Source organism: Entelurus aequoreus, linkage group LG09, assembly GCF_033978785.1.
Source record: "Entelurus aequoreus isolate RoL-2023_Sb linkage group LG09, RoL_Eaeq_v1.1, whole genome shotgun sequence".
Taxonomy (NCBI): domain Eukaryota; kingdom Metazoa; phylum Chordata; class Actinopteri; order Syngnathiformes; family Syngnathidae; genus Entelurus; species Entelurus aequoreus.
This window is the reverse complement of record NC_084739.1, coordinates 56,915,301-56,942,981: the sequence shown is the minus strand read 5'-3', so window position 1 is coordinate 56,942,981 and position 27,681 is coordinate 56,915,301. Positions and strand designations below refer to the sequence as shown.

Sequence of the window (27,681 nt, the reverse complement as noted above, 5' to 3'; positions counted from 1 at the left end):
ATCCATCCGTTGTCATGTCTTTCATAATGATTGTGAACGATAGGCAAAATTCCCCCAAAAATGTAGTTCCCCTTTAATGTCTTGACGCGGAAGTCTCTCTGCTCATTCTGTCTGCGCTGGGTGCTGTGTCCCGCCTCCCCAATGCACAGAGTAAGGCAGGGCTCACTTGACATAAACTCCAGTACGAGGATTTTGTGAAGTCCCGTTTTTTGTCGGGAAATCACGTGTTTTGTCTTTCCGATCTTCCTTTCCCCCCGGATTTTGCTCTAAATTAAAAAAGAATCCTCAGCAGTATTGCAAGCGATCGGGTCCGTTCAAGCCTCGGCAACACTCGTCATCACTCGGAGCAACACAAGTTCATGACAGCAGTGTGGTGAGTTGCAAATAACATGATTCTATCAAATCAACTGCGCGAGACAGGTGGATGCACTTAAAACGATGAAGACATTTCTGCCAAAATATGTACTTTGTGTAAATAGATATGTTCCTAGTTTCAACGGTATGAAAAAACAGATTTAAAATGCTGCCAGAAATAATGAATTTGTTAGGAGTTTCCCAGGCACTACTACTTTGCTCAAGAATCAGTGCCACAACAAATGCACAGTTTAAAAGGGAATACACAATGGGAAAGGGTGTTTAGCTGCAGAGGCAATATTGTCACCTGCCACACAGCATTCTGCAGTTGACAGCTTGGTGTTGCTGTCTTGCATTTTAAGGCCCCGTTTATCCAGGGTAAGGCCATATCTACACTAAGTCGTTTAACCCCTTCAACAAACAATTATTTAGCTTAAGCCCCGTTTCAGCCACACTAAACCATCGTTTAGGTCCCCCTCCTCGGGCAAATTTTTACACGGGTAAGTCAGCCGTGTATTTCTTCAATTTCCGGCACTTAGCTTTGTATGGACCCATTGATCGTTTACAAAGTGAGTTCGGGGAGGAAGTGACGCCAGAAAGACCGCCCCACACAGGAAGTGACGCCAGAAAGGGCGCGGACATAACAAAGATGGAGGCGGATCATGCAGACATGCCCGTGTTTCTCCTTATTGTACATGTACAGGCGCTTTTGGAAATCACAAATCAATACCTTAATAGAAGGCAACAGGCGATTGCAGCTATTTCGGATACACTTCACTAACGGCAAGAGAACTTTCGAATGTACGGGTCAGCTGTGAGTCTATTTACCGAAAAACTTCGTCCCCTTTCTCCCGTGGATATGATACAGCCAGTGTGTGACTACAAATATCGCTTTATGGATGTGACTCTGAAATGGCCAGGCAGTGTGCATGATGCCCGCATCTTCGCTAATTCCGCCATTAGCGCGCAGCTGAAAGATGGAACCATCCCCTCGTGTCCCAAACTGTTTATCGCATTGTCTACTTTCTCATTTCTAATAAAGATTTGATTAATTTATGATGGCTCAAGTGTGATTCACTACAATAGGGCCCCACAGTACACTGGATTCTAGTTAATTGAAATACCACAGCACTGAATATTGTTCAAAGGAGATAATTTTAATTTAAAAACTTACACACAAAACACAGAATTTTTTTTTAAAATGCACAAGAAACTATTTACAATATAGCTCTTTTAAATAACTTCACAGTGAAGTAAAGTCATCTACTGGAGAGCTTGGAGTAGATGGAAGCTTTTTTTTGTTGCTTTTTTTCCGCGCATGTGTACTACCCTGGATAACCTTATCCAGCTTAGTGTAAACGGGGCCTAAATCACACCTAACCTTATCCGTGTCCACACACAACAATGCCACCGTTTAAGACCCCCGCCCCCCTCCGTCCGCCGGCGCAACACAACCTAGTACGCATGCGCAGAAAATGCGCACGTCATAGTCACATCCAGTGTTGCTTTGTGTGCAAGTTCTTAAATTTAACTTATCTGAACAATATCCAGTGTTTTGGTATTTCAATTAACTGGAATTCAGTGTGCTGTGGGGCCCTATTGTAGTCAATCACACCAGAGCCATCATAAATTAATAAAACCTTTATTGGACATGAAAGTTAATGTGATAAAGAACATTTTACAACAATCAATCTCGGGATCTAGATCTCTGGTCAGGACACTCCTCACTCTTTTGCCTTAACCTTCATTGTCCATTTGATTTTGGTGAGTTCGTTGAGATTGTGAGTTCGTTGAGTCCGCAACATACATGGCGCACAATAACTGATAGTCTTCTTTGTCAGTCCAAAAGCATTCGCCATTTTCCGTAGTTAGTCTTTCCTCGTCGGCCAGGTAATACAAAGCACACGCTACCTTTTTTATCACATCCATTGGAGCTCGCATTGTTGTTGACTCTCTTTCGACAAATGGACAAAGTCTTTCGCTAAGTAGAATCACAGCTGACATTGGAAAGTTCTCTTGCCGCTTGAGAAGTGTTGTATCCGAAATAGCTGCAATCGCTTTCTCTTAAGGTATTCATGTGTGATTTCCACAAGTGTCTGTACATGTAGAAGGAGAAACACGGGCATGTCTGGATGACTCGCCTTCATATTTCCAGTGGTTACCTACGAGTTACGAAACCGCTTTATTATGAAGCTGGCTTTGACGTGTTCTTTCTGTCGTCACTTCCTGTGTGGGCGCGGTCTTTCTGGCGTCACTTCCTCCCCGAACTCACTTTGTAAACGATCAATGAGTCCATACAAAGCTAAGTGCCGGAGATTCACGAAATACACGGCTGATTTACCCGTGTAAAAATTTGTCCGAGGAGGGGGACCTTAAACGATGGTTTAGTGTGGCTGAAACGGGGCTTTGGCTAAATAATTATTTGTTGAAGGGGTTAAACGACTTAGTGTAGACATGGCCTTAGAGCAGGGGTGAGCAATTAATTTTTACTGGGGGCCGCATGAGCAACCCGAGCACTGCTGGAGGGCCACACTGACAATATTTCAATTAAATTTTGCTCAAATTATTTTTGATATACCGTAAGATAAATAATAATGATAATAATATTTTCATTTAACCTAACTTATCTTTATTCAAAAGCACATGGCTTTTGATGGTTTTATTTTTAACACTTTCTTACACAACGCTTCCTGATGTGTAATACCATGCAAAAATTTAAATTTTTGTCACTTTATCCTGCATCCTCTTTGTTGTGAACGTAGCACGCCTGTAAGGTGATTGGCAAAGAAGGAGGAAGCGTTGCTGTTGTGGAAATGAGGAGTGAGGATAGACGTGCGTGTGGAAAGAACGAGATAAGTTGAGCTGTGTTAGTATAGGTTGCTCAATAAAAGTTTAAAAAGAGCATCAGACTTGGTGTGCACTTCTTCTGGACGCTACAATTGGAGTCAGAAGTGGGATGAAATGACTCCCAGTTCGCCTTGCTATCAAACCTGGGAGTCTTCATTGAGGGCGGAATTCTTCCATGCCAAGCAGCGTGCGCTGCACCTGTAGACACTGCCTCTGTCCTTCCTCCCTCTCTCTCTCTCTTTGCGGCGAGCTCCTCACGTTCTGGATTCACACAGACATCTGCAGTGCTGCTTGCACCATAAGTCCCCACTCAATGTCATTTCCCTCCCGTTCCATCTTGACAAAGTCGCCAGGAAACATCGTGGCACGTACCTCCCGATGACGTAGTAGGCTGAGCACACAATTAAGCAGCGCAGTATGCACAAAGAGTTACTTCTGACACCAATTGTAGCGTCCAAAAGAAGTGCACACCAAGTCTGACGCTCTTTTTAAACTTTTATTGAGCAACCTGTACTAACACAGCTCAACTTATCTCGTTCCTTCCACACGCACGTCTATCCTCACTCCTTCCGCAACTCAAGAAGACAACATCAACTTCAGCAGGTCGTTACACTATATTCTTTAAACACAGCAACATGTGTACCACAAATTAAGCACACGGCTTTACCTTTACTTGGCAGTCCATGTCTTTTTTAAACACGCCATTCGTCATCAACTTTTCTCTTTTTAGCGTCTCGGGGATAACCGTGCATCACTTGTCGCTGTGCGCCTTCACTCACAGGACATACGCCCATAAATAACACTTTTCAAAATAAAAACAGCACAGTTGTATTGTACGCACGACATAGATGATTTTTTAAATTTATTTTGTAATTTGTGATTGCCGCTGCGCGCACGAGCATACGTCCACACGGAAGTAATATAAATAACGCTTTTCAAAACAAAAGCAGCACTGTTGTATTGCACACTCGAGATAGATACTTTTTAAAATTTATTTTGTAATTTATGATTGGCCTCACGCGGGCCGGACAGGGACGTACAAAGGGCCGGATGCGGCCCGCGGGCCGCAGAATGCCCAGGTCTGCCTTAGAGGAACAAGGATCTTCTAAAAATGTTTAGCAAAAAAATACTATTGTTAAAGGTTAATTATAAACAATTTTCTGCTGATATTTGAAATCTCCTCTTAAACCAGGACCTTTATATCTTGTTCTTTTGTGTTTTTGTTTTGAGCTAAGAATTTGAGCATAGCTAAAGGTTTGTTTTAAAAAAGATTGAGGTATATACTTTACTATTCTTTAGGGGTGTAACGGCACGTGTATTTATATTGAACCGTTTCGGTACAGGGGTTTCGGTTCAGTTCGGAGGTGTACCGAACGAGTTTCCACACGGACATATTAAGTAGCGTACCGCACGTTGTGTAAACAATGCACAACACACTGCATGCTAGCAGCGACCGGGCTACGACGACATGTAAAAGCCAGAGCTGGAAGACCATCCTGCCTCGTTAAGATCTCCCGTTTGGGAACACTTTGACTGCGCGATACAACAATGGAGGACGGAGGTTTGCCGACATTGTTCAGCAGCTGCTTCTGACAACACGTCAAACATGCTAACCCATTTGAAGCGTCACCACCGCATTCAAGCAGCCTCTCCTCTGCGAGTCAGGCAGGGCTAAAGCAATAACAAATGTTTTTATAGCAGCAGATTTAAGACCATATTGCATTAGAAACTATATTTTGACCCACTTATATGGTGGAAGAACAATAAGCCCATATATCCTCTTACTGCCAAGTTAGCCAGGCTGGGGGAGGAAAAGAAAAGTTCATCTGAGGCTGAGTTGACTTGAAACTGTTAAATGTTGCACTTTTTATATGTAGAAGAAAAGTTTTGTCATTTTATTTAATCTGAGCAACAACTTGAGGCAGTTTAATGTTGATTAACGTGGACCCCGACTTAAACAAGTTGAAAAACTTATTGGGGTGTTACCATTAGTGGTCAATTGTACGGAATATGTACTGTGCAATCTACTAATAAAAGTCTCAATCAATCAATCAAAAAAAGCACTTTATATGTAGAAAGGTTTTGTTAAGAAACCATTCTGAGCCTTATCTTATTTAGTTTTTATTTTATATATGTTGACCATATTAACCCTGGCAATGGACCTTGTGTATGTTATGCCATTGTTTACAAATTTGGTAAATGTGACCCCAAAAGTTTGGGGTCACATTGAAATGTCCTTATTTTTTAAGGAAAAGCACTGTACTTTTCAATGAAGATAAATTTAAACTAGTCTTAACTTAAAAGAAATACACTGTATACATTGCTAATGTGGTAAATTACTATTCTAGCTGCAAATGTCTGGTTTTTGGTGCAATATCTACATAGGTGTATAGAGACCCATTTCCAGCAACTATCACTCCAGTGTTCTAATGGTACAATGTGTTTGCTCATTGGCTCAGAAGGCTAATTGATGATTAGAAAACCCTTGTGCAATCATGTTCACACATCTGAAAACAGTTTAGCTCGTTACAGAAGCTACAAAACTGACCTTCCTTTGAGCAGATTGAGTTTCTGGAGCATCACATTTGTGGGGTCAATTAAACGCTCAAAATGGCCAGAAAAAGAGAACTTTCATCTGAAACTCAACAGTCTATTGTTGTTCTTAGAAATGAAGGCTATTCCACAAAATTGTTTGGGTGACCCCAAACTTTTGAACGGTAGATGTAAGCACAAGTTAACACTTGCAGGGCATTACTGCCTGACGCACCTCCGACAGTGCCATGTTTCGCTCCTTTAATCCCGGAACATCTCTAGGTGGTGGAGCAGCGACAGGGACGTCTCCCTGCCACCCCCTGCAGCCAGCTGGAGGATCCATAATGTACCCACATTCTAACCCCGGTGTTATTGCTGTTGTGTATATGGAATGAGTCCCAAGGGACTATGCATGGCAGGGACGTCCATCTCCCTGAGTCAAGCGTGGGCCTGACCGCATACCATAACATGGAAGCAGGGAAGCCTCCCTACTGCCCCTTGTCTACACGCCTTGCTTTCCCCACGCCTTGTCGTTTCTTCTGAGCCACAACCAGAAGCTCCCCTGTTCTGCCTCCTCTGCCAGGGCTTTGAGGGCCTTCTTTAGATTGGAGCCTTTGATCCCGAGGGACTTTAGGAGTCGCTGGGTGGACGCTCCAGTGTAGCCTCGACAGCCAACTTCTACTGGATAGGTGAAGGGCCTCCATCCTGCTTGTGCACACTCACTTGCCAGCTCTGAGTACTTGTCCCTCTTTCTTTCAAAGGCAGCCTCCATTCCGTCTTCCCATGGTACCGTTAATTCTACCATGATGACAGTTTTAGTAGAGGTGGACCACAGGACAATGTCTGGGCGTAACGAGGTTGTTGTGATCTCTTGAGGGAACTTCAACTGACGATCTAGATCAGCCCTCATGTTCCATTCTCCGCCAGTAGTGTATATTTATGTATTTTTTGAATAAAATCTTGAAAATTATAAATCACTTGGATGTGAATAAAAAAATTTTGAGCACCTCTTCCCCTATTGAACAATTTGGAGTGCAGTTTATTCCCCTTTTGGAAAAACTGTCATAAGAGGTTAGTTTTTTATTTGTTGCCATCGCTCCCCCGACAAATTGGGTATACTTGCTCGTTCGTCCGTACTGATGGCCTAATCTTGCTCGTTTGAAGCCAAAATATTACCACACCAGACATTTCGCTTTACGGTCATCTTTTTCTTGCTAATTTGTTACCCTGCTTCTCACTAGCAAGTGCCGACAAGCAAGGCTCTCTGTTCATGCATTTGTGTAAGTTGGCAGGCCGCCTCCGCCCCACCGAGACAAAGATTGAGGATAACTGACAACAGTGTTCACGTTGTTCATTCAATTCTGATTGATTTATTGATGACAGCTAAATTTTCGTGTTCATTTTCATTTATTTTTTTGATGCATAATTAACCTAATGCCATCCCGTGTTTTTGTCTGAACGTAATGGTGATCAAAAATGTAATCATTCAATGGATTTGAAAATTAGAAGTATCAGTATCAGCATAGGTATGGCCATTCCTAATCCTACTTGAATCAATTCCCACATTTTCTATATAGCATTATTCTATTGCAAGGCTCTTCAACTACATAATGAAGAGGGCCGCAGTTTCAAGAATCCAAGGGCTCAGGGGCTGCACATCGAAATTTGGATGATTCGTCAGAAAGTTCCTGCACAGGTTATATTCTTTTGTGACTGCGTTTACTTACTTGCAAAGTAAACACATCGGCTTTTACACTGCATTGTCAATAAATTCACTGCCCTCGCTACTCAATTCCAGCATGTGCAGTTAGACAGATAGTTAAAAGCACGAAGAAATAGAAACTCTAGACGTTTTGTTGAGGATCAATGTTCCTTCTTTTGAAATCTTTGTATTTTACATAAATACAATAAAGCAGTTGTTTACCTATATAGAAATTAAACAACATTAACACATCAAACATTGCACACAATAAATGTAACTCATCACTATTAAACCTAAGGTGTAGCTTTATCGCTCTCTACCTGTCAAATTAGCGCTACATGTATTAAACAAGCTTTGCTCTGACAAAATAAACAGGACCAAGAATACATAAGACATCACAAAGTCAGAAATTTCAGTACAAAACAAACAACATATCTTTATGCACAATATCTACTTACAAAGGCTTGACACATTTTGTGATGAAGCTTACACATGTGGATTTCCACCGTTGTTGCTGCTTGTCTGTAACAATGTGTCCGTAGCTTAAAAGGGCCGACAGGAAATAAGGACTTTAGCACTTGTTCGATGAAGAAAATTCATACTTTGTCCAGTCGCTGTTAAATCGGACTTTTAACAATGTTCGATTTTCGCAACTTTTTTTTTATATTTTCAGTTTGAATTGAGTAGTTTTCTTCTACTCACTCCACTGCTGCTTCATTGTGACTCGTTGTTGCCCCCTGTGCGGTGTCAGGAGTACCTGCATACATAAGCAACCCTTGTTTGAAAGGTTTCATCAAGCCTATTTGGGTGATGTTCGGTGGGGCAAATGAAAAGCTTTGGCGGGCTGGATTTGGCCCGTGGGCTGCCAGTTGAATAAGCCTGTTCTATTGTGTGCAGCCCATGCTGATTGTGTTTTTAAATGTAAAATCATTTTACAATTTTTCTTGTATTGCATTACCCTAGTTCAGTATGTCACTCTCCAACTGTTGCCACAATTGTTAGATCTGATGTGATTGTGTTTTCTTCTTCTGCTTCTGTCCCAGTTAAACCCGGTGGCCGTGTCCACTGTCAGTACTTTCCTGCCGTGGATAAGGTGCTTTTTGTTGACGACTATGCAGTGGGATGCAGGAAGGACCTGAATGGCATCCTGCTGTTGGACACAGCCCTCCAACCACCAGTTGCCAAACCTGAGGATCTGGTTCAGATGGAGCTTCCTGTCACAGAGGTAGTAATATGGAGTACACTTGTGATCAAGCTTACAAACACTCATCATGGGCATCAAACATCATCATTATGAAAAGCCTTTAATGATTATTATCAACATTTTTTCTTAGCTGGAATGATTATACAGTGTACAAGTATTGAGTGCACTTGTTTTATTAAATTTTAGATTTTCTTTAATCCAAGATTAAAAACACCTGTACATACAGACTGTACAGTCTCAAATATATACACTTTTTGTCAGTGATCATGATTGTCTGCAGCATAAGGAGAGTTGTGTAACCGCAGTTATTTGATTAACCAATACAAAATAAAGTGAAAGAAAATCAGCTTCAGGAACCACCGAGACTCAAGCCACTCATGAACTGCTAACTGCTGGACCACCAGTGTTAGTGTCCACACCATGGATTGAGAGGATGCAGACAAAGGCAGTCACTACGCCATACCCTCCTAAGCTGTCTTTTCACAGGTGTTCGTTTGGCCCCGTCATTTGCAATTCCCTGCCAAATCGCTTGAGGACAGTGGTCAAACTCTTTTGGCTTCCCAGCTAGTTGTGGTGAACAATGGCGACCGAAGGGACTTATCATTGTGGCACATCACTCACGTTCATTGTACATGGTGCTCGGGATCCATAGGAGAACACTTTTGTTTCCAAAATGCTGCTTTCGCAGGCCGGAAAAACAGGAAAGCCTAGTATGGCGTCAGAACCGTGCCAAAATTATTGCGCGTAAAAAAACACACCCTGGGTGCACGCGCACTCATTTTACACTGGCACAGCCTCTGTGTGCACGCTTATACTGCCTCTTTTGGCACTCGTTATGCATCTTTCGCTTTCTCTACATGACGTTCCACCCTTTTGGCACTTAGGGTCAGGCATTGAATACATAGCCTACCAACCCCCCCCCCCCCCCCCCCCATTCTCTGATTGTTCACTTTAAACGCCTACTGTCTCCTGGTCAGAGCCAATCCGAGGCAAAGTAAGGTGGGTCATCATTTCTGGAGGATATGTGTGAGGAAAATGAGTCAAGTTGAGGAACAGACATACCGTATATTTCAATGTTGTCTGATGTCTGTTGCTCAACTCACCTCATTTTCCGCTGAGTTGATGATGGGGATTCTCAATTTTCACATAAATCCTCATGCCACAATGACCCGCCTTACTTTGCCTCAGATTGGCTCTGACCAGGAGACAGTAGGCGTTAAAATGACCAATCAGAAAGGACAGGAGAATCTGGGCCGTGTATTCAATGCCTGATCAAAAGTGCCAAAAGGGTGCGACGTTGCGCATGTAGAGAAAGACACGTCAGGAGCGTAAACTGAGTCTTTTTGTTTGAACGTGGACTAGGGTTGTATGGTATACCGGTACTAATAAAGTACCGCGGTACTAATGAATTAGAAACGGTAATACTACTTCCGAAAAATACCAGTTATCTTTTCTTTCTTTTTTTTACGGTCATGATGGCGCGCCTTTGTCACGTCGTGAAATTGCTAGTTTTACGAGCAGAGGAGTGTGTTCGGCAATGCACACGCACAGAGTACTTACAAGCAGACACAGCGTGTAGACAGAAAAGGGAGAATGGAAGCATATTGGCTTAAAACTAACCATAAAGTTGAAGCTATAAACATTGAAACGCGGTTAAAGTCCATCCGCAGTATGCAGTGTTTTATCTACTTCTAAACCACTAATCTTTGCCTCCATGGCGACAAATAAAGTAAGTTTCTTACTAGTATCATCCCTGCAGGATAAGGAATAGCTAAACATGCTTCAATAAACACCGTAGGAGGATTCCATAGCTCACCGCTAACAACAAGCTAGCTCTCCTGAATATAAACAAATGCCAATGGGTGGATCTACACCTGACATCCACTGTTATGATACCAAGTACAAGAGATGATTACATTGATATTTTTTTATTGTCACAAAATCTTTTTTTATTGTCACAAAATCTTCTTTTATTTTTTTATTTATATTATGTATATAAACTAAGGAAATACGTCCATGGACACATGAGGACTTTAAATATGACCGTGTAAATACTTGGTATAGGATCGATACCCAGATTTGTGGTATCATCCAAAACTAATGTCAAGCATCCAAACAACAGAAGAATAAGTGTTCATTACATTTTAAAGGAAGTGTAGATAGAACATGTTGAAACGGAAAATAAGCAGACATTAACAGTAAATGAACAAGTAGTTTAATAATCAATTTTTTACCGCTTGTCCTTCATAATTTTGACGAAATAAAAGAATGAGAAATGACACAATATTTTACTGCATATGTCAGCAGCCAAATTAAAAGCCTTTGTTTGCTTACATACTACTGAAAGACAAGTTATCTAGTATGTTCACTCTTTTATTTATGGCCAAAATTCTTCGATCGCAATAAGAAACGTATGTTTAATGCTCCACAAGAGTTTTGTAGCGGCACACACACGTTCGTGCGCTTTATATAGGCACTTAAACATACAAAAGGGTTCCTTTGGTTCGTGAGTGTGTGCTGATTTTAGAAATAATGTACACTTTACTGTACATGTAATACATCACCATGTTGCTAATTAAACGTGTTTTAATTCTATGAGTGTTGGGTTTCAGCAGCACAGGCGTGCATGTGCGCTTTAAACGCTAAAAAAAAGATTCATAATGTTCCCAGAACTCTGTGTACGTGCAGGCTAATAAAGGTGTAATGCCACCAATTCAGATGTTGCTGCTTTTTTCAGGCTTCTGATTAGACAAAATGTGCATGACAGCAGGTGTATGCGTTTGAGTGTTGACATAAACACTTTTGAAACTACACTTTTTTGGATGGAGATTGTTTAACCTCAAATATGCGTTTTTGAAACTCTCCTTGTTCATGTGGACATGGCCTTTATTCCCGGCACCATAACTGGAACGCTTGCAACTCAGGTGTGACGTCATTCCCAGCTCCGACTTCCAACTTCCGATGTAAATTGAACACAGCATTACTTACATGCAAATAACTTCCTCCTCTTGCCCTTTCCAGTTGGCTGTGACTGCGTCTCTGCCCCGTTAGCCTTGTAGTTAAATTTGTTCATGATTAATTGTGATTAAATATGTTTGACAGCCCTAATCATATCTTGATGTACATTGGATTGATTTGAGCATCCATCCATCCATTTTCTACCGCTTGTCCCTCTCGGGGTTGCAGGGGGGGCTGGATCCTATCTCAGCTGCATTCGGGCGGAAGGCGGGGTACACCCTGGACAAGTCGCCACCTCATCGCAGGGCCGTATTTAAAATAAACTTGTCCAGGGTGTACCCGGCTTTCTGCTCGAGTGCGGTTGGGAAAGACTCCTGATGTTCATGATACATTATTACATCTGCTAAATGTTGACCAATAAATCTGTTTTCTCAGGCCCAACAGTTGCTGTCAGCCTGTCAGGAGAAGATAGACGTGTCCACCACAAAGGGCTACGAACTCTTTATTGTACAGCTTAAAGAGGGCCTGAAAAATACCTCACATGAGACGGCAGCCAATCACAAAGTGGCCAAGGTCAGTCCGACAGCTTTACTCAGCTTCCAGCTCTGGCATGTTAAGATGTTTCTTCATGAGCAGTGTTTCAGCATGTCAGTCAAAGTTTTGCCAGTCCAGAGGAGTGGATCATTTATAAATTGAAGCATAGATGATTATTCTGTAATGCATGCGATATATGTTGAGCACGTTTGTCACTGATGTACAGTATTGTATCGCAGTCTCTCCTAGATCTTGCGATGTTGCGATTGTGACATTTCACACAAATTCAACGAATCTCCGCAAATTATGCGCAGCCTGACAACTTTGTCCAAAACATCTTCTTGTGTCAACATAACATGTAATGGTGGGTATTTTGTTAAAATTTTGCATAGATGATGATCTACAGACCATCTTCAGTCCGCTTTCTGACTGTCTTCATATATTGCGCAGTTTCGTAGACTTTCTTATTTATGTGTTGAAATCCTCCGTGAGGCCAGGCCCCCTTAGACTGCGTCTCCACCCCTGTCAGCCATGTTGTATTTTTTAGCGCTTCCATTTCGAGTCTACTGACAGATAAAAGTTAGATTTATACGCTACTTTTTTATTAGAAATGGTAGCAGTAAAGGATTTTATCATGCATATGCATGTACGAGCCAGTCTGCCCCACAACAAAAGGATTGAGGAAAATAAGGAATTTATTGACTAGAGCTTCTACAACTATATAAAAATGGCACACTCGCGTAGAGCTCTTCGAGTAAACCTCTACCCTATGTGTAGATATCCACTGACAAAACTAAGTCAAAATACATCACTCAAGTAAAACATTCCGAACAGTTCGTTTTGAGCAAGTTCAGAAGTAGGCAAGATTGTTTTATAAATATCTCTGCCATGCCTCCATTGTTTGATTTCGCATTTTCAGGAGTTACTGGGATCCCAAATACACAAAAACAGGTACCAGGGAACATGTCAGGTAAAAGGCCATGTTGTAGTAAAAGGTAAGAAAAGTTGGTTTTGCATAATACGGCTCCTTTTTAAAAAGACTAAAATCCAATAATTAGAATTTTAAGCCTCCAAAGGTCTTAAATTCAATTACAATCTCATTAAATGTCTTAAATATTACTGTTTTAAAATATATTATTGTTATTTTTATTCAAAATAAATACAGTTCTGTCTGGCTTTCAAATGTTTCAAATTTTGAGGGCGCTATTCATAACTACAAAACGGAACTAAAGTACCTGTACAGCGTTTGTAAACATTGCCGTGAAAGTGAATGAAATGATCATAAAAAAGTCCAAAATCCGGGACAATGACAAGTCTTTATTAAAAGATGCCAAACCATGACAAACTACTGTACAAGGATCGAAACCTAGCAAAGAGGCAGTATTTACATAACAAAGATGTTGAAGTGTGATAACAGGGTTTCTCCCAGATTGCCAATATACTTGTGGTGGTGAGGGCACAGCTAGGAGTGTGGTGAGGCATGGTCAATATGATGTCATATTATTTTTATATCGGGGCTGATGCATATATTTTCTTTGAAATGGCTAAAAAATGTATTTATAAATTATTTTTAAAATCGGTGTTATTAGTAATTGGTAAATATTTGTTTCCCCATTATATATGGTTTTGCTCTTTTTTTCTATTGTTTCTGCTTATCGTACAATGTAACACAGGCTGAACTTTGTTGTGAATTTTTCATGTTTCTAGAGACTTCTCCAAATATTTTGGTGACCTTTTCTTCATAAACAACGGCTAGCAACAAATGTAGCATTTTTTTCTGGTGTTATTGGAGACTATACCCGTGTTTAGGAACTCTCCACTTCTGTCGCTTGACGTTAGCTACGAACAGCTAGAGCTGCAACAAGCCTAACAACACTTTCCTTGCGCTGCTGCTTCTTCGGCTTTACTTTCTGTCCTTAAAATAACGCCACTGTCCTCTTAGTATTTGCACATAGCACATTGTGCTGTGTTTAAATTAAACAATAAATATTAAAAATATAATGAACTTTGTTTTCAAAATGTTTCACTTGAATAAAAATAACAACCAAAACAATAAAATAGGTTTTGTCTTTGTTAAGCAGGACATGTTGTAAACCCGCAAATATATATAACCAAAGTAATAAATAAAATGGCTAAATAATGTATTGACAAACAAAGTTGCACTTCAATATTCAACATTTAGACAGTGGGTACTTGACCTTTAGTTCACTGACAATCAAGTTAGAGCTTTTGTAAACAAAAAGTGCAGAGTAAGAATATAAACACTACAGTATAAGCACATGTATTAACAAGCCATATGCAAAGAACTTTAGTCTGGCAGATTCCAAGTGGGAAACACCAACATGACATGACAACATAACAAATTTCTATCAAACGGCAGCATTTTTTGAAATGCGAGTTTTTCAACCGTATTACAGCGCAGCATTTCTTTGGCGATGTAATGAACCACACTTTGTTCACCAAACGTCTCAGTGAGTGGGGACTATCGGGACAAAGGCTCTGCATCTTCATGTGCACATCTTTTACCAGTTGGAAATACTAAGTCGGGTGGTTGTTTCAAGTGGGCATGCAAGTTTTTCCAATTAATTTTTTTGTTGGCACCATTCTCCCGCAGCTTCTGCAAACTGTCTTCTCAGTGTTGATAGGCCCATCTTGTTCCAATTCCAAAGGTTTAAAAATGAAATATTCCCTAACTGGTGCCGTCGCATTTTGTTTTGCTACCATCTTTTTTCTCCATATTTCTACTATCGCTACTGTTGCGTTGGCTTACTTTTTGCTCTGTGTGCATTCTAGCGACAAAGACACTGAATGACTGACAAGAGGCGTCACACCCTTCATTTCATTACGCTATGGTACAAATTAGGGCTGAAAACTTTATCACGATTAAAGTTATTTTATATCGGTTGATATTTATAGTTATTTATGTTTTTTATGACAAAATAAAGACCAGAAGAAAAACATATTTAGGGTTTCCCCTACATGTAGTTGATCCTGGTGCAATGCCACGGCAAGATAAATGGCGCCACACCTTCAAAACATTTTTTTTACATAAACTAAAACTAAACAAATAAAAGTGTTGTTATTGTATGAATGGATATACTGTATATTATTATTATTATCATTACTATTATTATAAGTTTGAAAAATATAATACAAATGTTTCTCATCGCTTTATTTTTTGCATGCGTAGGTACGTAGGTAGGTACGTACATACTTTCCCGAGTGTGCTTATTTTTACAGTGACTTCATTGTGGAGAATATCAACAGAACAACTCAAGTTTTTTTTCCCTGTCTAATTCAACGGACTGTTGACATTTTTGGCAAAATCAATTGCAACATTCAGAGAGGGCAAAATATAGTGTAGCCCAGGGGTGGGCAATTAATTTTTACCGGGGGCCGCATGAGCTACCCGAGCACTGCTGGAGGGCCACATCGACAATATTTCAATTAAATTTTGCTCAATATTATTTTTGATATATACCGTAAGATAAATAATAATAATAATAATAATAATAGTAATACTTCAACATAGTGTGTGTAACAGCATTCCATGACTAATATATATAAATTAACATTAATAATAAATGACAGTAAAATAAGCACACGTATGACTGAGGAGTCATAGTGTAACTTTGTGTGGTGTTTGAGTTGTCCGACTTTTTGTGTGGCCTTAAACGCACCAGTGGTTTAGTGCTATGCGTGTTGGTGACAGATGACAAGTTGGTTTTGGCCTGGTTTGTACGGCAGAAAATGACTAGTTTTTCGAGATAGAATTGTTTTACTCATGTTTTTGGTGTGGTTATGTCCGAATATAAACAGTTTTGTTCAATAAAGCGATCGATATAATTCCTGTCCTCGAAGCATCTCGATAGACGTTACAATAAATGAACGGTGTTCAATTGAACGGTGTTGACGAACACCATTAGGGCCGCTTGTTGTCACTGTCACTCAAAGTTGCATTGCAAAATTCCATAGAATAAATATGTTTATTTTGTTTAGAATTCAGATGGGATTTGATTTGGTGCGCGGCATATACTTGCTGCGCGCAGCGGACGCTTGAGCAGTGCGCAATTGCGCAGGCACGCACCTTAGGTGAGGGGACGTTGCTTTGCAGTTCATGTGTTGTTGAAAACACGGCATTCCTCATCAACTTTTCTCTTTTTGGCGTCTCGGGTGTAAACCGTGCATCACTTGTCGCTGCATGTGCACCTTCACTCGCAGGTTACACACGGACACACGCCCATAAATAATACTTTTCAAAATAAAAGCAGCACAGTTGTATTGCGCGCAGGACATAGATGTTTTTTCAACTTTATTTTGTAATTGCAGTTGTTCACATTCACTCACAATCACGCATACGTCCACACGGAAGTAATACAAATAACGATTTTCAAAACAAAAGCAGCACCGTTGTATTGCACACTCGACATAGATACTTTTTAACATTTATTTTGTAATTTATAATTGGCCTCACGCGGGCCGTACAGGGACGCACAAAGGGCCGGATGCGGCCCGCGGGCCGCAGAATGCCCAGGTCTGGTGTAGCCTGTGTAACCTTTTTCAATAAGCAGCAAGAATTGGATTTACATTGAACAATGAGCACAGCCTACCAAATCAAATTCCTTGTGTGTTAAACTTATTTGCCAATAAAGCTGATTGTGATTGTGATAATATAAAAAAACATGTTATTATTAATATTCTTAATGGTATTATTAACTAATAACATCCATCCATCCATTTTCTACCGATTGGCCCTTTTTTGGTCGCGGGGGGTGCTGGAGCCTATCTCAGCTGCATTCAGGCGGAAGGCGGGGTACACCCTGGACAAGTCGCCACCTCATCACAGGGCCAACACAGATAGACAGACAACATTCACACGCACATTCACACACTAGGGCCAATTTAGTATTGCCAATCAACCTATCCCCAGGTGCATGTTTTTGGAGGTGTGAGGAAGCTGGAGTACCCGGAGGGAACCCACGCAGTCACGGTGAGAACATGCAAACTCCACACAGAAATATCACGAGCCCGGGATTGAACCCAGGACTACTCAGGACCTTCATATTGTGAGGCACATGCACTAACTCCTGTGCCACCGTGCTGCAACTAATAACATTTGTTTTTAAATATACATAACACATTTGTTTAGCCTTTTTAAAGCAAATCAGATTTATCATGACATCATATACATGATGATGTCATATTGACCACGCCCCCAACATCACATATATATAGTGGCAATCTAGGGGAAACCCTGATATTTAATGTGAACAGTTTTATTTGAAATGAACCTTCCTCTGATTATAATCCCCTCAGCTATCAAGGCAGAAAGAAAAGGAAATGTCAACACAACCATGGAAAACAATCAATATAAACAAAATTCTAAAATCACATTGAACACTTAACAATAACCACTTAAAATGAAGGTGCACAAATAAGGAATGCTCAATAAAGTGTAACCAAATTAATGCAAAGTGTGAACATGTGAATATAGAGAAACCGGAGTAGTATTTTCTGTTGAGGTGACTTCCTGTTTTATCGACAATTTCTTTACTCTCTGCAGCACTCATTATTAGTTTATTTTCTGACTCAAGAATCAAGTGCAAAACAACAAGATGGCGCAACCAAACGTGATGGTTTATACTGTTACCTGATTGGCTGTTAGCGTGTCACTCCCACTGATCATTTCCTGTGTTGCTCGGTTACTAGAGTGTCAGTGCCTTTGTTCATGCAACCAACCTTCGCAACTTTCGGATTCTTTTGACTATGAATACAAGTTAATTATTGAATACTTTTTTATTGATAAGGATTACATGTCTATTGCGATATATACTGATATCGTTGTATTTCAGCAGCAGCTGCTGAAACTGATGCAAAGAGTGACTGCGCTTGCATCCCGTAAACACGCATGCCATAGTGATTTATTGAGGCTGTCAAAGTTATTGAGTTCATTTTCATTTATCGTTTCATTAATCGATTTATCAGATATCGGCCCAGGTCTAGCAGCCCTAATCTCTCATTTAAGAACAAAAATTAGCGCTTAAGATCGCTTTGAACAGTTCACAAATTCTCTTAACGTGCTGGGGTAAATGTGTGGACAAACACTTTTCAAGTATAAAATAATCATGGAGAATGTCTGCAACTTGAGGTATGCTCTCGAGACCAAAAGTTGCAAACACCACGAATGGTTAGTTTCTTTAATTTTAATTATTAATTGCTGATAGAAAATTAATTACATCACAAGTTGATTTAATGTTATTGAAAAATATAAACCTCAAAACAACTTTCTCAAAGAGCATTTTAGGCTGCAACGAACGGACTGGTTTTTGCTTCAGTGCTTCAAAGTAAAATACCAGCAGTGGAACCATTGAACTCTGTCTGTATAAGTATTGTATATGTCATAGCAGATGCAAGTCATTATCTGTTTGCAGTAATCTTTATGGATGTGTCATTATTGTACACATGCACTGAAAGGCCTCACTTTGCTGGGATTTAAATGTGAAAGACCGTCCACTGTTACGTCTCACGCCTGTGTGTAACTTAAGATAAAATGATGTCTTCTTTTTGCTGGTACTCTTCTCAGTGGGCAACGGTAACCTTCCAACTTCCTCACCACATACTGAAGCTGGTTGCTAGTGCCATTGTCAGTGAGCTGAAGAAGATCAACCAGAACATTGCTGCATTGTCTGTGGCCTCATCCATCATGGACAGACTCTCCTACCTCTTGTCAAGCGCCCGACCTGAACTCGGCGTGGGCCCTGGGCGCTCTGTAGATAGGTGAATAATCTGCAAAATAAGTAATTATGCATTATGCACAGTTCAGGTCCAGAAGTTGACTTTCTATATCGTAGGAATGAATGTCATGTCACTTGTGGGCCCTTAATGGTGATTTATTTGAACCACTGTTTTTCCAAGTGGAATTATTGTAAAGTATCCAATTTCAAGGACTTTCGTAAACAAATTAACAAAATTGATTTAAAAGTTTGAATTATTTTGACTAAGTTACATATGGTGTAAATGATACATTCAGGTTCAGATATATATATATACACCCTCTAATACTTCTTTCCTCACTGTATGTTGTTCTCATTCTTTTTGTTATATTGTTCTGTACAGATCTTTAATGTACAGTGAGGCCAACAGGAGGGAGACGTTTACATCGTGGCCACATGCTGGTTACCGGTGGGCTCAGCCTGATCCAATGGCCCAGGCAGGGTTTTACCACCAGGTACGTTCTCAGAGATCGTCACTAAGGAAACAATTTAACCGTCTGTGTTGCCGTTTGTTACTTAAAGGACTGTTTGTGTTATACAGTGTTCCCTCATTCATAGCGGGGTTACTACCTTCACAACCAAAGCCCAACTTTCACATGAAATCAAACCCAAAGTAAGACAAACAAGAACGTTTCAGAGATTACAATTCAGTTATAACATCTCTACATAAGTACATACTTGGAGGCAAAAAACTGGGAACTCAATCGGTAATGAATCATACAATAGATGGGTAAATAATTTGTCCAGCAGAAATCTTACCCAGCCAGAAAAGATGTACTGGTGAAAGGGTTGAGCTTTGCCTTGACTAAGCAACAGGATCCTACAGTTGATCTGATCACAGTGACGGAATCAGGTATTAGGAAAAACAACCTAACAGTAGGGCTACAACAACTAATCGATTATAAAAATAGTTGGCGATTACCGTAATTTCCGGACTATAAGCGCACTGCCTATAAGCCGCACCAGCTAAATTTAGGGGAAAATACAGATTGCTCCATATATAAGCCGCACCCGACTATAAGCCGCAGGGTTTTGATGTGTAATTACCGTAGTATATAGGGGTTCCTGCTACCACGGAGGGGATTGTCGGGACAGAGATGACTGTTTGGAACGCAAAGCGTCCCATTTATTAACAATAAATCTTTCAATCATTCAATCAAACTTTCACATCTTTGACATGGCGAACAGCATTCGTGCAGAGTACAAATAATACAACGGTGCAAAGTAATACAAAGTGCTCGCCTGTACGTTATCAAAATAACTAGCCTATAGTCAGTCTTTAATCATTGTGTCATCGTCTTCCTCCTGCGTACTAAAACCATCGAAATCCTCTTCGTCGGTGTCGGAGAAGAACAGACCGTAATAAGCCGCACGTTGTATAAGCCGCAGGGACCAGAACGAGGGGGAAAAGTAGCGGCTTATAGTCCGGAAATTACGGTAATTTAGTCATCGATTCGTTGGATCTATGCTATGCGCAGAGGCATTTTTAAATTTTTTTTATAAACCTTTATTTATAAACTGCAACATGTACAAACAGCTGAGAAACAATAATCAAAATAAATATGGTGCAGTATGCTGTTTTTTCCCCAATAAAATACTGGAAAGGATAGACATGTAGTTTGTCTCTTTTATCCGATTATTAATCGATAAATCGAAGTAATAATCGACAGATTAATCGATTATCAAGTTAATCGTTAGTTGCAGCTCTACCTAACAGGTAAACAAATTTGGCTAAAATTGGCAGCAGCTCTCTCTAATGTAAAGCCCTTATCCCCATACCTCACCTTTTGAGGAGAAGAAAGCAGTAACATCACTGAGAAAGGATGAAAAGCAGACAAATAGTCTCCCGGAGACGAAGAGAGATGCACAGTAATTCTCAACACAATTGATTACCAGAACAAATTTCTTACACTTTTCAAGACACTAGCATATTTGAAATACTCAAAAGGTACCCGTCTAGTGGGTACAAGAGGAAAATCATTGAGTACCTACACACGTTCCAGGAGTCAGAAACTATAAGCCATGCACTTTATTACAGATAATACCCACAAGAGACCCAACTATCCATGGTATATATGGTCAGCAGCATTAACTCTGTGACATACAATATTACTAAGTATGTGGCCAACATTTTAGCACCTTTGTTTGGCAAAACACCACATCATGTCCAAAACTCCATGGACTTTGTGGCAAAGGTCCAAGACTTAAAATTGGACAACAATGAATGTATGGTTTATTCGATGTCACCTCCTTGTTCACCTGTATTGCAACCCAGGATGCAGGAGGCAACGTCTACTATGTGATCACACCTTACAGGATAAATCCACACGAAACCCGGAACAGATATGCCTTTTGCTGTAACATTACCTTAATCTAGGGGTGTAACGTACGTGGTATTTGTATTGAACCGTTTCGGTACGGGGGTTCCGGTTCGGTTCGGAGGTGTACCGAACGAGTACACATGCTAGCAGCGACCGGCTAGGACAACATGTAAAAGCCAGAGCTGGAAGGCCCTCCTGCCTCGTTAAGATCTCCGTTTGGAACACTTTGGCTGCGCGATACAACAATGGAGGACGGAGGTTTGCCGACATTGTACAGCAGCTGCTTCTGACAACACGTCAAACATGTGTTGCACTTTTCCTGCTTTCGGCTCCCAGACCGGGAGACACTCCTCCAGGGCCAATGTATTCTCGAGGGCAACACCCTTCACTCTACCCGGCAGTGGGTCTCCACAGCTCCGGACTCCAGGGTAAATGACAAGTCCGGCGATTAGTTGCAAATCGTGGCTTTATTGAGGTCTTGCACACAGCCAATCCAACAAAACACTAGCCACTCCCGCACTCACGCTACCGCTCCCCCACCTCGCTCGCCCACACACTCACCTCACATGTTAAAGGGCCACACACACACCTACGCTACTCTCATAACACATGCTAACCCATTTGAAGCGTCACCTCAGCGAGTCAGGCAGGGCTAAAGCAATAACAAATGTTTTTATAGCAGCAGATTTAAGTCCATATTGCATTAAAAACTAGATTTTGACCCACTTCTATGGTGGAAGAACAATGAGCCCATATATCCTCTTACTGCCAAGTTAGCCAGGCTGGGGGGGGGAAAGAAAAGTTAATCTGAGGCTGAGTTGACTTGAAGCTGTTTAATGTTGCACTTTTTATATGTAGAAGAAAAGTTTGTCATTTTATTTAATCTGAGCAACAACTTGAGGCAGTTTAATGTTGATTAACGTGGACCCCGACTTAAACAAATTGAAAAACTTATTGGGGTGTTACCATTAGTGGTCAATTGTACGGAATATGTACTGTACAATCTACTAATAAAAGTCTCAATCAATCAAAAAAAGCACTTTATATGTAGAAAGGTTTTGTTAAGAAACCATTCTGAGCCTTATTAAAGTTAAAGTTAAAGTACCAATGATTGTCACACACACACTAGGTGTGGTGAAATTTGTCCTCTGCATTTGACCCAACCCCTTGTTCACCCCCTGGGAGGTGAGGGGAGCAGTGGGCAGCAGCGGTGCCGCGCCCGGGAATCCTTTTTGGTGATTTAACCCCCAATTCCAACCGTTGATGCTGAGTGCCAAGCAGGGAGGTAATGGGTGAGTGAGGATGGACGTGAGTGTGAAAGGAACGAGATAAGTTGAGCTGTGTTAGTATAGCTTGCTCAATAAAAGTTTAAAAAGAGCGTCAGACTTGGTGTGCACTTCTTCTGGACTGTACAATTGGTGGCAGAAGTAAAACTTTGCGCATACTACGCTGCTTGTGTGCACAGCCTGCTACGTCATAGATAGAGAGAGAGAGAGAGAGAGAGAGAGAGAGAGAGAGAGAGAGAGAGAGAGAGAGAGAGAGAGAGAGAGAGAGAGAGAGAGAGAGAGAGAGAGAGAGAGAGAGAGAGAGAGAGAGAGAGAGAGAGAGAGAGAGAGAGAGAGAGAGAGAGAGAGAGAGAGAGAGAGAGAGAGAGAGAGAGAGAGAGAGAGAGAGAGAGAGAGAGAGAGAGAGAGAGAGAGAGAGAGAGAGAGAGAGAGAGAGAGACACGCAGCGCGAATTCCGCCCTCAATGTAGACTCCCAAGTTTGATGGCAAGGCGAACTGGGAGGCATTTCATCCCACTTCTGACATCAATTGTAGAGTCCAGAAGAAGTGCACACCAAGTCTGACGCTCATTTTAAACTTTATCTATCCTCACTATCTATCCTCACTCCTCATTTCCGCAACAGCAACGCTTCCTCCTTCTTCGCCAATCACCTTACAGGCGTGCTACGTTCACAACAAAGAGGCGCCAGGATAAAGTGACAGAAATTTAAATTTTTGCATTGTATTATACATCAGGAAGTGTTGTGTAAGAAAGTGTTAAAAATAAAACCATCAAAAGCCATTTGCTTTTGTATAAACATAAGTTAGGTTAAATGAAAATATTATTATTTTTTATCTTACGGTATATCAAAAATAATTTAAGCAAAATTTAATTGAAATATTGTCGGTGTGGCCCTCAGCAGTGCTCGGGTTGCTCATGCGGCCCCCGGTAAAAATTAATTGCCCACCCCTGCTCTAACCACTAGGCCACTGAATAGGTATCTTGTTTAGTTTTATTTTATATATGTTGACCACATTGACCCTGGCAATGGACCCTGTGTGTATATATGTATGTTATGCCATTGTTTACAAATAACCAAAAAAATTATATTTTGTGTTTTCTTACTGTACCGAAAATGAACCGAACGTGTTCTCTAAACCGAGGTACGTACCGAACCGAAATTTTTGTGTATCGTTACACCCCTACCTTTTGCTACAATTGTGGCAAACCTTTACATGGAAAAGAGAGCCCTGAGTTCTTTTAAGGGTACAGCACCAAGTAATTTATACAGATACAGTATGTAAATGACATTTGGGTAAAAATCAGCAGCCAAGAAGTACAATGCTTGATCCACCACTTTACCTCAGTGGACAAGTTCTCATTTGAGTATGTCAAAGACAGTAAGTTGCCTTTTTCGGACTGTGATGTCTACATTGGGGAGGACAGGGGCTTCCATGTTGGGGTGTACCGAAAACCCACATATATTGATCAATACCTACTTTTTGACTCACAGCACCCACTGGAGCACAAACTGGGTGCTATCAGGACCCAACAACATAGAGCTATTAAAGTTCCACCAGCCCACAGGCCAAAGAGAAAGAACATAAGCATTTCAGGGAAGCCCTCAAAACCTGTGGTTACCCGAGCTGGTCCTTTATGAAAAGTGCATCCAGTTATAGAAGTAACAAGAACAGAGGGGATGAGGAAGAAAATGTCAAATATGAAATAACTGTTCACTTGCACCTCAAGGAGAAACAGCAGTCCTTTTGAGGAAAAATGTTTACAGATTCTGGACAGAGAGGACAGATGGTTCAAAAGAGGAGTGAGGGAAGCCATCTTCGTCAAGGTTGAAAAACCTTCCCAGAATAGAGGAGGTACTCTGCTAGTTGCAACCCACCTATCTCCCATACCTGGGCCAATAACAAATTTTGCTCGATGATAAATTGACCTCCAAATTATTCTTGATAAACGATATTATTTCCATTATTTTTTTTAGACCAAATTAACCACTGATATAATGATAATACGTCATAATAATGCATGTAGTGTATTTCTCGTATATTTTAATGTTGTAATGTGAATGTAAAAGTTTATTTTCAAGTTAAATGAAACAAATAATAACATATACTTTGTTAGCAAAATGTTGCCCTTGAATAAAAATCACAACCAAAAGCAATAACTTATGTTTTTGGGGTTGGGGGTGGTTAATAATATACACAAGCAAAACAATAAATACAATGGCAACATTATAAGTATTAAAAATAAAGTTGCACTTTACTATTGGATATGAAGGCAGAGGTAATAATAATACATTTCAGGATAAAATCAGCATGTACACATACAATAATTAAATAATGGGAGCAGAGTGACTGAGTTCTCACTCACTCTGTGATGAGGTGGGTTGATGGCACAGCAAGGTGTATAGAAGAGGAGGATCTGAGGGAGCGTGCTGGAGTAACGATGTGGAGAAGGTCTGACAAATAAGGAGGGGTGAAGTTGTGGATGGCCTTAAAGGTAAAGGGAAGGATTTTGTAGTTCATTCTTTGCCTGACTGGGAGACTGTGAAGTTTTTGTTGGATGGGTGTGATGCGATGGAATGAGGGGGTTTTGGTTATGATCCGGGCAGCAGAGTTATGGACCAGTTGGAGCCTGTGGAGGGACTTCTGGGGGAGGTCAAAGAGAAGGGAGTCACAGTAATCGATGCGGGAGGAGACCAGACAGTGAACAAGGATGGAGGCAGCATGGACGGTAAGAGATGAGACCCAGACTCTTAACCTGTGGACGGGATCACAGGTGAGTTGTCGTTAGTTAGGGAGAAACTGTTGACTTTCGAAAGTGTGGATTTTGTACCGATGAGAATTATTTGGGTTTTATTATTGTTTAATTTGAGGAAGTTTTAGGTGAACAAGGATTTTATTTCAAATAAGCAGGAGGTGAGGGAGGAGGGTGGACGTGTGGCATTGGGCTTGGTGTAGAGGTAGAGCTGGGTGTCATTAGCGTAGCTTTGAAAGTGAATGTTACATTTACGGAAGATATGGCCAGAGGGGAGAAGGTAAGTGATGAAGAGAAGTGGGTCCAAGACATAATCCTTGTTGAACACCTGTTGTGATTGCAGAATTATCAGGTTTAAAGGATTTGAGCTTTATGAACTGAGTGCGGCCTGTCAGGTATGAGTGGAACCAGTCCAGGGGGGTGTTGATGATGCCAATGGATGAGAGTCTATTGAGGAGGATTGGATGAGAGATGGTGTCAAAGGCTGCACCCAGGTCCAGGAGGATGAGAATGGAGAGAAGTCCAGAATCAACTGCAGTGAGAAGTTTGTTGGTGATTTTTAACGGGGCATTGTTTGTACTGTGACAGGGGCGACGACCAGACTGGAATGGTTCATAGAGGGGGTGCAATTGGGATGCGAAAATTTTTTTCCAAGGATTTTGAGATAAAAGGGACATTGGAAATGGGACGGAGGTTATTGCAATTGTTGGGATCTGAACCGGGTTTCTTCAAAATTTGAGAGACCGCTGCTATTTTAAAAAGTGGAACAATACCATTGGAAAGTGAAGAGTGAATAATAGCAAAGATGAGGGGAAGCAGAGAAGAGAGGCATTCTTTGACCAGGGTCGAGTGTAGGGGATCTAACTGACGTGTGAAGGGCTTGGATTTATTGATTAGGTTAGAAATTTCTAATAGAGTGGGCAGTACACAAATGGAAAATGGTTGACTGTGTGGTGAAGGTTCAGGTGAGCTAAGAGGCACAGAAGTGGAGCAAAGTTGTTTGTGAATATTTTGAATTTTTTTCAGTACAAAAGACAATTATGGAGTTGCAGGTGTCAGCTGAGTACAGGTAAGGAGTAGGGATTCCTGAAGTTGAAAAATGTTAATGAATAATGACAAGAGCATCTTGGTGTGGCCTTCGTTAGCACAGGCTGGACTAATCATGTGATTTGGTTTGGGTGATAGTCATTTTTGTGCATTTCCTTGTGGATGGTGGGACCGGTCTTTTTATGGATTTGCTCAAGCTCGCAACATTTAGTCAATCATTTCCGGAGCTCGGGGGTGTACCAGGGAGCAGTTGTGGTAAAGGAGAGCAACAGGGATTTTACTGGCGCAAGTGAATTTAAAATGCTACTTAATTCTTTATTGTAGTGTGTTACCAGTTCATCTGGGGAGGAGAGATGGTCCAGGGAAGGAATATTGTGATGGAGGGTGTTGATGTTGATATCCTTAATATTCCGGAATTTTATCAGGCGCAAAAACGAACCAAAACACTACATATTAAGGGGAGAATGTAAGGTGCCATGTGTCACATGATCTTGGCAAACAACCTCTTTCCCTCAATGAAATTATTGAAGTTGGGTAGTGTGGCTCGATTTTGCCAGCATGACACGGGCCCGAAACACACAAGGAGGGCAACTGAGGAGCATCTCAAGGCCTTGAAAGTGACTTAGCCAATCTCCAAACCAGAACCCAATATAAAATGTTTGTTGGCAGCTAAAAGTCTGTGTTGCTCCACGACCGCTCCAAAACCTGAAGGATACGGAGAAGATCTATATGGTGGAGTGGGCCAAAATCCCTGCTGCAGTGTGTGCAAACCTGGTCAACAACTATAGAAAACGCTCAATCTTTGTATTTGGAAACATTGGTTTCTTGCCAATTATTAAGTACTGTTTTTATAATGTATCAAATACTTATTTCACGCAATAAAATGAATATCAATTACTTATAAATCATCATAATTTAGATTTTGTTTCACAGTTAGTATATCCATGAAACTAATTTCATACGTCTCCATGCAAAATCGGCAGTGTATCAAATAATCGTTCTCCCCACTGTACCTTATTTTAGCATAGCATTGAGGAGATTCACCATCTCTCAGATCATAAGCAGCTTAATCCGTGGCTTGGGTTCTGTGCTAGAAGGCGCAGAACGTTTGGACAACATTGCAGCGATTCAATAAAATTCAATTGTTACCAGAAAAACAGTGCAACAAAGACACACAGCGACAGTACATAGAACTGAAGGAAAGAGGAGATGCAATGTAGCGGAGCCAATCAGCTGCCAAGACAGGACACAGGGCTCTGTGATTGGTCCGCCATCAGCAAGTAGTGGGCCATGTACCATGTCATGTGGGCAAGACTTAATTGCTCCATGTGTTAGACTGCTGGTAATATCAAATGTATGTTATAATACATG

At 40.9% G+C, this 27,681-nt stretch overlaps 1 protein-coding gene across 4 annotated transcripts in view; it reads left to right on the top strand.

The window, feature by feature from the left end:
• Positions 1 to 27,681, top strand: part of birc6 (baculoviral IAP repeat containing 6) — a 210,306-nt gene that overhangs the window by 21,180 nt on the left and 161,445 nt on the right. For all 4 annotated transcript variants that reach the window (XM_062058987.1, XM_062058986.1, XM_062058988.1 and 1 more), the window contains exons 2-5: positions 8,479 to 8,660; positions 12,033 to 12,170; positions 18,715 to 18,908; positions 19,248 to 19,359. In XM_062058987.1, coding sequence (XP_061914971.1) covers positions 8,479 to 8,660; positions 12,033 to 12,170; positions 18,715 to 18,908; positions 19,248 to 19,359 — 626 coding nt within the window. The remainder of the gene's footprint in view (positions 1 to 8,478; positions 8,661 to 12,032; positions 12,171 to 18,714; positions 18,909 to 19,247; positions 19,360 to 27,681) is intronic.